This window comes from Nicrophorus vespilloides, unplaced genomic scaffold (assembly GCF_001412225.1).
Source record: "Nicrophorus vespilloides isolate i.1.1-1 unplaced genomic scaffold, Nicve_v1.0, whole genome shotgun sequence".
In the NCBI taxonomy this organism is placed as follows: domain Eukaryota; kingdom Metazoa; phylum Arthropoda; class Insecta; order Coleoptera; family Silphidae; genus Nicrophorus; species Nicrophorus vespilloides.
Genome location: NW_017095748.1, coordinates 35,475 through 47,539, shown reverse-complemented (window position 1 = coordinate 47,539; position 12,065 = coordinate 35,475). Strand labels below are relative to the sequence as shown.

At 40.8% G+C, this 12,065-nt stretch overlaps 1 protein-coding gene across 2 annotated transcripts in view; it reads right to left on the bottom strand.

The window, feature by feature from the left end:
* Positions 1 to 885: 885 nt before the first annotated feature.
* Positions 886 to 12,065, bottom strand: part of LOC108562190 — a 20,478-nt gene continuing 9,298 nt past the window's right edge. Inside the window, exons 2-3 of one of the 2 annotated variants that reach the window (XM_017920449.1) lie at positions 4,138 to 4,405; positions 886 to 1,003 (exon numbers count right to left, since the gene is read on the bottom strand). In XM_017920449.1, coding sequence (XP_017775938.1) covers positions 897 to 1,003; positions 4,138 to 4,405 — 375 coding nt within the window. In that variant the 3' untranslated portion in view covers positions 886 to 896. The remainder of the gene's footprint in view (positions 1,004 to 4,137; positions 4,406 to 12,065) is intronic. The other variant, XM_017920458.1, reaches the window with a different exon arrangement.

The following is a 12,065-nucleotide window of genomic DNA, read 5'->3' as shown; positions in this document are numbered from 1 at the left end:
TGGACCAGCCCCGTGTGTTTATCATTTCCCCACTTGTTCTTATTTACTTATTTTGTCGTCCTCTTGCTTTCGCTTTGCGCATCTCTCCTCTTCTCTCCACTCTTCCTTTTGCTCGGCAAATTTATTATTTGCTTCGCCTTATTTAATTGCGACCCCGAGCCACACCGTCGTTTACTCGCTCGCACTTAACAGCACGTACTTAATATACTCGAGGTCTGCCTGCCTGCCGGCCGACCGGCCTCGCAGGGGAAGAGATGCAAATGAAAGGATCCACCTCTCGTTTTCGCTCTCGTAATTGAATGAAGAAATTAAACGATTTTATTAACTCTCCTCGGGATTAAAACATTAAAATACTCGTTTTTTTTTGTTTTGATTGCGCGAATGGTCGCCCCCAGACGCATGTAGCCCGAATCTTTATTCCCGATCGCTGAAACTGAAAAACCTTATAAAATGAGCGAGAATTTTAATTATGTGCAGAATCTTGTTATTTCGCATCTTTCGTACTTCGTTTTTGTATCATGAATTCCGTAATGAAGATTGTTTTTAATCATTAATTATCACTGATTTCAACTGTAGAATGTGCGACTGCTGTAGGCTTTTGGACGCATCAAATATAATTAATAACAAGTTTGTTTATCTTTCCGTGATGTGATTGGCTTCTAAAAAATTAGAATTTCAATTTGAGCCCACGTGGGGCATTGCGCAAGAGAGAACGGGGAGAGTCATTCCCTCTAATGGACTGAGCGTATAAATAATGAAACCGTTTATTTAATTCGGCGGATCCCTCCGCGGGCAACGCTTTTAAATTTGAAAATTTTCCCAAAAGAGAAAGCGAGAGCTTTCGTGGGCGTCATCTTCAATTACTCTCGGCAAGATCGACTCCCATTTCTTCCTCCTTACCTTTTACACTGCAGAACGACGATCATGACGATGGCTCCGATCACTGCCGATATTAATGAGACTATGACCAAGGTGAGGACCCAGCCCAACTCTCCCGGAGCTTCTGGAACAAAGAAAGTGTTAATTCGGGCCACCTAGTTTCCTCACCGTCAGACAACATAGCATGATGCAAACACACACACAATCGAACTCTACAGTTCTTTAATTACCGACGGACTAGTTTTCACATTCATCTTCAAACATAATATCAAAATATTAAATCGGTTCTGCCCTTCCGGACTCCCGTTCCATTACGTAATTTACGATCGCAACGGTCTCTTTCTTCTTTGTGCGTTTTGGAAAAATTATGCTTTCTTTATTAAATAATTCGTTTAGCTTATTGCAAATCTTGCTGAGGTAATGTTGGATCTTCTCACGGCCTTTGCTGAAACGAGAGTGGAAAACATGTTCTCCTCTAATATTTGTTCTGGACGAGGGAATTACTACCGAGAAACGCTTGCTGCCTGCCCCCATCATTGAAATACAAACGCCACTACCTGGAAGGAGGACGTTATTATTCACGGCGGGCCCGGAATAAAATTTGGATAAAAAAAAATGTAATAAATGGAACGCGATTTCGTAAATGTACACAATGCTGCTGCAATGCATTCGGGACGAAAGCCCTTATTGTTTGCTTGCGATTTATAAAATGAACAATAACAAAAATATTGGATATTAGCACGTATAAAATGCGTGTTTTATTCAAAATTTATGTATGTGAGACATGTTTTGAAAGAAAAGTAAAAATTATAATAAAATATTCTTCTCGAAGCGGACGTTTGTATGAAATGATAAATCTTGTAGTGGGAAACATTATACATGGAAATAGCGATAATAAATAAGAAACTCTTGGAAGTTTGGACTCGTTTCGTTCGTGATGAATGTGTAGCAATGGAATTCGTAGATGTTAATGCAATTATTATGTATATTATAAACTTGAGTTTATTGTGAAATTGGAGAATATATTAACAACGAATTGACTAACATTAGAGGATTCTCGTGACATCAATAAAGAAATTGCAATAATGTTAATGGGATTCGGATTTGAATTTATATTTCCATCAGTTCGCTTAACAAATGGGTCGGTCTGTGCATTGGAAACAAACTGCGGTGGTATAAATTTCATTGAAATGCGCGCAGAGCGAACAGAAGAGGAGAAGAAGGAGGATGAGGATATGCGGATTATAATTTCAAATTTGTATATAAGCCGGAACGAGAATGCAACGATACAACGAGGCTTATGATAAATCGAGGCGTCCCATGGTAATAAATACGAGCGATTGCCGCACGATAAAAGTGCCACAAATGATTCGACTCGCATTGAGTCACATCAATAAACATGCAGATCACCTCCGCTCCGCTCGCACTCGCACTCATTTCGTATTCAGATTTGCATCCATTATTTACGCTTAATTAACATCGGACATGATGTCTTATGTCTTCATAAAAACAATGCTGATTAATAGCTAATGCCTTTCAGGTGGAATGAAAATGAAAGGTGGAAGGGAAAGGTCATTTCTACTTGAAGATTACATGAAAACATTACAACACTTTAGATCTGAGAAAATTTCGAGTGGTGGTTGTAATTAATCAAGAGCGTTGAAACAACAGGGCTTGTGGGTATATCCATGGCAACAGGATGTTTATTATAATTTTGTAAAAGCGAAATAATAAATCAGTGAGTTTGTTGTTGGTGATCGAGGCGAGCGGACGATGCAGGAGTCCAACAGGCAGATAAACGAGGCGAAGGAGAGCTACGTGGCGCTCCTGGAGATGTCGCACATTCTGAACACCGGACTCGATCCGGAATGCCTTACGCTGTGCGTGAGACTGATCGAGACCGGCGTCAATCCGGAAACGCTGGCGATGGTCATCCGCGAGCTGCGACGGGAGGTGGCCAAGTTCCAGGAGGTCTGCTGCGACGAGAACAGCGAGAGCACCTGACATCGTAGAGCAAGCAATAAACTGTAGAGCAGGTGCAAAAGGTTGATTAGATGTTTATTCTGAACTTGATTTGCGAAATTGATGGCGTTCTTCGGCTGAAGCGCGGCGGCTCCACCCGGGGCGTTTCGAATTTCCGGCTGACGATAATTGCTTCATTAAAAGTTGCGGCGAGAGAACCGTCGGATCTCGTTATATAATGCACGATGCGTGTGTGAGCTCTCGCATTTTCTTGCGCCTTCTCCGTAGCTGTTAGAGGTGGCGAAGATACGCACCAAGCACAGCGTTGGATGGAATGCGGTACCGCCAGCGTTATGCAACTCTCTCTCCTTCGCTCTCTCTTTCTCTGTGTGCATGTGTATTTTCTTGTGAGAGGCGCACTCCCACGTGGATCGCCGCCTATGTTGCAGAGATCCCCGAGATCGCTAATTAGTTGCCAACTCTCCCATGAATGCACACGTGTACGTATCCCGTTTCGAGGACTCTGGATCTGATCGGAATGGCTAATTGATTTCGGAATATTGAAAGTCATCCACTTGTGTAGCCAGAGGAACCAATTAAGGATCCATCCAAGTCTTCTTCGCGCGAAGCCTTCTTTTCTCATTTTTTTGATATTCTCGAGCACTCAAAGCGTACAGGTTTCTTCAATTTCTACGAATTATCATGTACATGATTGCACAGCACTCAATTTCAAGAACAAATCTAGTACGTCTTTGCAATTATATGCAGGAGAAACCTCCATCAATTTTCTTTCAATCCTTAAGAAACCAAACGATTAAGATTCGTTCAATTATTTATAACATATTTTAGTTATTGATTCGCAAAATTCTTATATTTATATAATTTGATTATGGATCATTGAGTTGTAATTGAATTGAAATTAAATGCTTATGTGAAATATCTTTGGGTTGCAAGACCACCCACTGGGGGGAAATGTAATATTACGTTTTTGCGTAACAAGGTAACAAACCCTCGAAAATGACGAAACTTAATTAAGCAATTACTTATTTGAAAAGCAACGATGGCAAAACGAAAATTCAGCTTTCGTGCGCGCAGCGAATTCCTCGCTAAATTGGGTGTTTTTTTATTTCGTGATGAAGATATAATTATATGGGGGTTTCCTGTTGTGTCCTCGCCGTGAAGCGGAGATCGTGCATGCGATGCATTTTTCGGTGCGCGTGTTCTTTTTTCTTCATTATTATTATTATTGCTGTTGTTGATGATGGTAAGTATGTTTGTTGTATTATGTTGTTTTACCGAGGGTCGTGTCCAGGGTGTAGGTGCTCTTTCCATCCTGCCATGCCCAGGAGCACAGGTCGCAGGTGGTGACTCCATCCGGGGTGGCAGTGTCGTCCAAGAAGAGGGGCCTAGGAGGAGGCGGCACGAAATTGCCGGACCACAAACCGCCGTCTCCGTCGTCGAGACGCAGGGCGGAGACGGCGTCCTCTTCGGCGACTTCGCTCCACCAATCACCCGTCGAGTCGTCGCTCAGGTTGTTCACGTTGGGAGCAACAACGGTCGACACCTGAAACAAAACAAAAATAATTGTCAACAACAATTGATCAAACCGATTCCAAGTAAAATGTTGGTAAAATAATGTTCATGTTTATTACTATGCGCGCATATATGTTTGGAAGAAGTAAAAACTAGATTGCATCGCGTGACAGCATTAAACGTTTTTCATCCACGATTTGCTTCTGTTTTGCGATATTAGAAGCAAACGTAATTGGAAGATTGTAACGGTGCTGAAAATCATAATTTCATGTAATCAAGCACAGAGTATGAAAACGAAATGGATATATAAAAGTGCAGTTTAAACTTTAGGATTAATATATTGGAATAATGATGATGATAATGTTGTACGCTGGAAACGTGAATATTTCGTTTGTCTGATTCTAAAATTGAAAGATCATCTGCGCATTTCAAGAATCCAATTTAAGATCCAATTTAAACAGTCACATTTCCTGTAATTGTAAAGCTATAAGGAGAAACGTTTGCTCGGATGTAATAGAGCCAGAAGCACATGAAATGCAATATAACAAGTGTTACGTAACTGTAATTGTCGTCATTAAGCAAATCTTTCCTCGTGCCATATCCGTTCTGTCGACTCGCAATTAAAATCGTTACGTTTCCTTCTTTTGCACATTTTCACGTTGTTTTTGATTTTTGTTTTTGCATCTGTTGAAACAGTTCGTTTAATTCCGTTGGCAGATTATTAAATTAAATTAACCCCGGAGAGATAATTACCGTGTAAAAGAAGAATAAATTAGCGTTTTTCTTTTCTGCCGTCGCGCAACAGGCGATGATAATAAAATATTTAAATTACCCGCCCAGCACAGGGTTCGTTGTCCTTGTTCACTTCTTCATCCGCGGTGCGCTTCGAGGATGAATTTATTATGCACGTGTAATTTCGTTAAATTAAACAACGAGAGAAAATATCAATTACCCTCGACTAACTGTTATTTATTAATTCCTCTCCTCCTGTCCGTTCATTTCGGTTTGTTTTCTGCTAATTATTTTTAATTGCGAATAGGTGTGTGTGTATGCCCCGGTATGGAAGAGGCAACAAAAGCTGTTCATTTCGGATTAGCATAAGCGCGATGTCTGCAGGAAGAACACGAATTTATACCCGTGGTCTTTTTTAATTGATGGAAACGCGTGTGGGGGATTCTTTTTGTACGTGTATGCAAAGCAGGCGTCTTCAAAAATTTGACTCACAAATGGATAGGAAAGAGCATTCCTCCAAACTAATTGCAAATTAATTACCTCGATTCGTTATCTACCCCGAGGCGATCTAAATTACTTTTCGACCGTTTCGATGTGTAATGTGTGGGACTTGGAGAGGAGTTTTGTTACGAACCGAAAAACTAAATTAGTTTGATGGTTTTGCTGTTGGAAATTTTGGAAATTAAAGATTATTTTACGGGGACATCTCAAGGTCGGTGCAATTTGGAATTCAAATGATGCGAGGTGAAGACGAAACGACGTGCCGGTAAATTGAGTTATTATTTATGATTTTTCGAAGTCCGGTAGTGCAGCAGCGCCTTCAGCTCCGAAAATAATAGCAGCGGACTGTAGACAAATCAGCATAAATAATTGAACAATTATTGGAAATTATTCTTTCGAGGTGGAAGAGAAGGATATTGTTGTTGCTGTTGCTGCTGCATCCATTCGAAAAGGCGTTTCCATTGTTTCGGTAAACGGCGAACCTTTAGATTCGTGGAATGCGGCCGGGTCTGGTCGCGCACTCCTAATCATATTTAGATGATGATGATGGCTCAATTCTACTTCTCCTTAGGAGACACATTTTTTTTTTCTACAAATCTCCACTTCGTACTTAATGGCTCAATTTCTACTGGTTAGAAAACATAACGAGTCCGCTTCGTGCAATTATTGTTTGTATCATCGTCTTTTCAACTGTATTCTACTGAATTTAGTCTTGAATTTTTATTTCGGTTTGCGCTGGTCGGAAGACGTTTTATTGACCTTAATTATTGGTTGCCACCGACAACAAAATGATGGCCTACATATGTCCTTCATCGTCGTTGTTTCGATACGTTTTTTTTCATCGGTTTCCTCTAGTTTTTTTTTTGTTTTGTTTTGGACCTCTTTGTTTTAACGATCGTTTCTCGTACCTGATTATTCCGGGCTTCTGGTTCGGACGTTGCCTTTTTTCTTTCTCGTGCTTCGGTTACACACCCATAGCATTTTCGGAAATTATCTCAGGTAACAATATCTGTTTTTCGTTTCGCGATTGAAGGTGAAGATGCGGGTCATAGTAGATGACGAGATTAATTGGTTTTCGGTTGACTAATAGGTAAATCGTTAGTTTTTGAGTTAACACCGTTGGCTGCTACCGCGATGGATGGTTTCTGGGAAGATGTTTGAATAATTTATCACCAATTAGTGGGTTCACCGCGAAGATGTGTCTCTGCACCGAAACGCGCGGTCCGCAGCCAAAACGTAATTAAGATCTCTGTTGATTTCTTTCACCGTTCTCCTCCTTTGCATTGATTTACTGTGGAATCCAAGTGTTCTCCCTACCTCATCGGCTTTTTATTATTATTGGTAAATTAATCGTCTAATGATATCCTTTATTTAATTATGTCGGTATGCGGTCCTGTTTAGATTATGTGTGGTTTGTGTTGAAACTTTTAATATGATGGTGATAAGTAGTTTAGTGGGAAATTTATTAGATCAATATTCTAGTTTTTTTTCAAGTTCTATGAAAAAATTAGTAATTAATAAATTGAACGTAATGAATTGTAGCTTTTATTAATATAATCTTGTTTGTATGGTTGTGCATTGTGTGTATATAGAAAGGTTAATTAATTGATGTGAAATGTCGTGTATTACACGGCGTAATTAATAACGTATTTATTGGATGGGCAGATGAAGACGAATTTTAGAATATTGATTTTCAGGTTGTTATAAACGTTGCCCAAAGTAGGCTAATGTTTGTGTATGTTGCATTGTATGAGCTTGTGTTTTTTTTCGGTGAGACGTCGGAGGGGCCAATAGGTTAAATCAATTTGTTTGGAATTGTTGTTGGGCAACGATTTTCCTATGGTTTTCTTCGGTTCGATCAATGGCCATCGAGCGTGCGAGCGGTTTCGGTTCTCCTTCAATCTCTCTCTTTTTTTTGTGTGAGATGCCTCGGATATAATGGCCTCGATTGTGTGCATCATCTTGCGTTCGTTCGCGTGTGCATGTGTGTGGCGGAGATCCAAATCCGAAGCGGTTTTGTTCTTCGAGCCAACAAAGCTGGCGATTTATTAGGACAAAAGTGGAGGTGCTGGATGGTGGTGGACGATGATGATGGCGAAAACAATAAAAGTGATATGCGAAAGATGGGCCTCCCTGCGCGCGACGAGCCTTTCATAAAAAGGAGCGTCTCTTCTGCTCTCACACATAACACAGACTCCGTCGTCGGCATCTGCACGACTCCAAACACACACACACACACACATACATTTATATAACTACGAGAAGAGAGGAGAAGATGAAGATGTCTAGTGGTTTCTTGGCAGCTCAAGGACGCCCGGAACCCCTTCGCTTCGCTCCTCCTCATCTTCTCGTTCCTCTTTTGCAGCGGGCATCGCGCGCCGCACGACGACGGTACCAGCGCAACAAATAATAGGTTCCACTATCGCCGCGGTCCCCCGGAACCCATTGATTATGAACCGGAGCCGAAAAGAGGCACTTTCAGGACCAAAAAAGTAAATTGAAGTTGAAAGAAAGAGAGAATACGGTCCGTCGTTTGTTTCCTACCGCACCACCACGGAAACTAATCGGCCGTGTAATTAATGGTAACGCGGGAGAGAACCAGAAGAACCAGATGACTTATTTACAGAAAGCACAACACGCTCGGTGGTGGTGGTTGTTTTAATGGCCACTCCAAAGTGCTACGATGGCCATAATACATTCACATTTTACACAAGTCTTAACTCTCACGGTGTTACTTTTATTTATAATCTTCTACTTTATGGAGGCTTTTAGTAGCACATCTTAAAATACAAGCGTGCACATTCACTACTCGATGATACTTGTTCTTCTCATAGCACTTGCCAAAGTGTGGAAAGCTCAATTTAATTTATGATATATTCGTATGTCTTTGCATGTATCATCAATCTTAGGCTTCTGGATGTGATTTTTAATATTTTCAACATCGACCAGTATTTAATGAAGAAATACTCTAAAGCGTAAACTATGGGATTAAATAATGAAACAAACCGAATGCGGCGCTATAGAGCCTTGAATTAAGCCGTCGAAGAATGTTTGTTTTTATTGTACGTTTGGTGGGTAGAAGTAAGGTGAAGAAGAGAGGATGTGCCAAGAGTGCAGCAGAAGCAGCGACGCGGATCCATTAATTACAGTTTTCTATCGGCGCCGTTGATCGGCTAATGTTGGGAATTTAACATACACTTGTCCACATAATCGATGGAATTAAAATCAGTGTTAATTGAGTCATAAATAAGCCGATCGGCATAATTAAAAGCGTAACCGAAACGGACACGCGCTCTTAGTGGAAGTAGTAGTAGTAGTAGTGGTAGTGTTAGTAGTAGGTAAGCAATATAATGAAGAATACAAACAGATAATGGACGAAAGCTCTTTTATCCTCTTCATCCCGACTTCGTGCATCCATATTCACTTGTATCTCTTGTTTGCCGTTCTTGCTTTCTCTATTTTTTTCTCCTTTTTGCCGGTGAATCAACAACGTTCTTTTGTTTTTCATCTGCCTTCTCTTGTTTCTCCTTTTCGGTCGCCGTCGGGGAGGACAGCCAAATAAACACAGGCGGCGCGTATCGATATAAAGATGTATCGTAATTATACATTATAAATCACGTCGTGCGTGATCAATCATGTTGTTTGTTACCCAATGGCATAACAACAACAACAGCAACAGCAACAGCAACGACGACGACGACGACGATGATGCCTGTAACTTAATTACTTCATTTCGAGCAGAAGATCGCCTCCAACGGTCCCGGAGGAGGCGAACAAAACAGTTTGAACTTGAATCAATTAGCGATTGCAACCAAAAGCAATTAACAAAACACCAGTAAGAACTGTTTATTAATATCAATAATTTGATCCAATAATGGTAGGAATTTGTTCTTCGGCATTTTTTAGAAACCTTTATTATTTCTGCAATTGCAGAGTGTTAAGCATATAATCATTCTTTGATTTGCTTGTTCCTACTTTGTATAAGAATTACATCCAAAGTAGGAACTTCCAAGTATTTTGTCTTTACTTCTATTGTTGCGGGATTTAATTCATAGAAAACGTGTACATACAGAAGGTTTACCCATGGCTATAATAGTAATGAGAATTCTGGAAACTTGACGACTTCATTTCTAAGAGTGCAAAATGAAATTAATATCTGAATCAATTAGCGCATGAAGGCAATTAAGACAGTTTTAAAGATCGTATTACCAAAGCTATCCATAACTGATCGTAAACATGAAGTGTTTACGGTGGATCGTCTAAAACCTTTCACATATCGTAATGGACGCAATTATTGTATATTTGATTTGATTTGCGTTTGTTGGATGTGTAATTATTTTGCAGGAATCTGTGCTTCCTGCTATTTTCGGCGAAAGCGTGTAAACGGGGGAGAAGAAGTAGAGGTAGAGGTAGAAGAATAAGAGAGGAATCGTCCATCGTTTCTCAGCAATATCATATGTTCCTCCAACATAAAAGGAAGACCAATTACTGGTTTCGGTGTTCGCGGCGACGACGACGACCACCGACATGCCGTGATGCACGGATGTTATTCACACGTGCACGAGAGCTTCACGCAAGAGGAATAAGGATGAGAGGACGAAGGATTTCGTTTTCCTCTTCGCTCGCACGGCGTCGAATTCCCTCAATTGTTTGATCATATTAAAATACTTTTAATGATCACACGAGTCGACTTTAATGGGCGACGTGACATTTTGAGACGGTCGCAATCACTACTTTTTGCTGCTTTTAATCATCTCTGATAGTATTTTAACAGCTGCCGGTTTATTTCAACAAGTAATGAAGAATTACAAACATGTTTTTGTCTTGTGTTTTTTGATAAATCGAGAATATTGATTTCAGTGTCACTCCTGTAAGTAAGTTCTATGTTTCATTTGAATAGTGGATGGATGGATGGATGGATGGATTTATGCCATATTAGCTATGGTCATTAATATAAGTGTCGTTAGAAATGCGAGACCGTCGATTCTTGTAATTTCAGTTCCGAAAGCAACCGATGTCGAGACATGTCCGCACGTCGTTCCCATCCTTTTTTGTTTGTTGTTGTTGTGCTGCTCTTCCTCTAAATTGGTTTAAATGAAAATACGTGCTTCATCGCCCGACTCGTTTATGTCCCGTTTACTTCTTCATAGGTAATTACCATCTGCGGCTCCCATGAGGCGAATTCATCGTGTGGCTGGCGTGGCATTTCGCCATTTCTGCGTGCCGCCGGACCACTCTTTTACCTTCTTCTCATCTCCTTTTCAATCGACGCTGGAAAATGTCCACGTGAGAGCAATTGATGCCAATTGTTCGTGATGCGTGCCTCGCCGTGCATACATTAAGTCATTTAACTTCCAAATAAACAACGATTTAGATCGACCGTTTAGATATGCCCTCAATTATTTTCTATGGCCATCGTCTTCGTGCTCGCCTCTGCCGCAGAAAACGCATTGTTCTCGTTGTACAAGTAGTAGAGCAGGAACGTACGTGTCTGTCTGTGGTATAGCTGAAACTGCAGCAAGCAGGAAGAACTGTTATGCGTATTGTGGGTTTAATAGGCACGTGCATGAATCTCTTGCAGTGCACTTGATCTCGTTCTCTTTCAGATCCATTTATTCCGCCCAATCGGATATTCAGATCTTGGGCATTTTAATTGATTCATGTCGGTCGCGAAGCGAACGCAGCGGAATCGGAATTAGACGCGGCATATCTCAATTGCATATCTTCGCTTTCGTTTTCCGATTCCACGTTGGTACGTATCAAACGGGCCCCCAGGAATTGATTGCATTTGTGTGAATGTGCTCTGGGTGGCCGCAAGATCTCTCTTCTTCATCTATACCATACGTTATTTAACATTCGAACAAATTTTGTTTGACATGAAATTCTGATGAAAAACTCTTGTAAATTGTTTGACTTTAATAACTAATAAATGTATACAATGAGAAAAGTAAGATATTTGAATAAGTCATTTATAAAATAAAATATAGAAATTAGTATAATGTAAAGGTCGTATTGTTAAGTAGGATGTAGTAAAATTGAATACCGAATGTCCGTAGACCAGTTTGGACTTTTGAATGAGTTTTTTTGGGGACATTGAAATGGATGGGGTACAGGAGAAGTCTTCCCGCTGCATGCGGCGCGCTTCATCTTCTGGATTGTTTCTCTATTTTTTATGTATATGCCGTAAATCACGTTCGGACAATATGGGAATGACCTACCGCACGCAGTATGCAGGAAACGTAGAATATGGATGTCTTTGTGTATATTTATTAATATGATGTTGGTTCGTTCTTCGAGCGTTCGGTGGGATGCGTGAGCGTGCGGACGCGCCGTGTGGCCCAGGCGTGGTGGAACGACGAGCGATGCTTATCACAGCTTGAAAGGACGAAAGAAGGATCGCATCCGTGTGATGGACGCCGTCGGCGGTCGCCATAAATTCCACGATTGCAGCCGCCGCC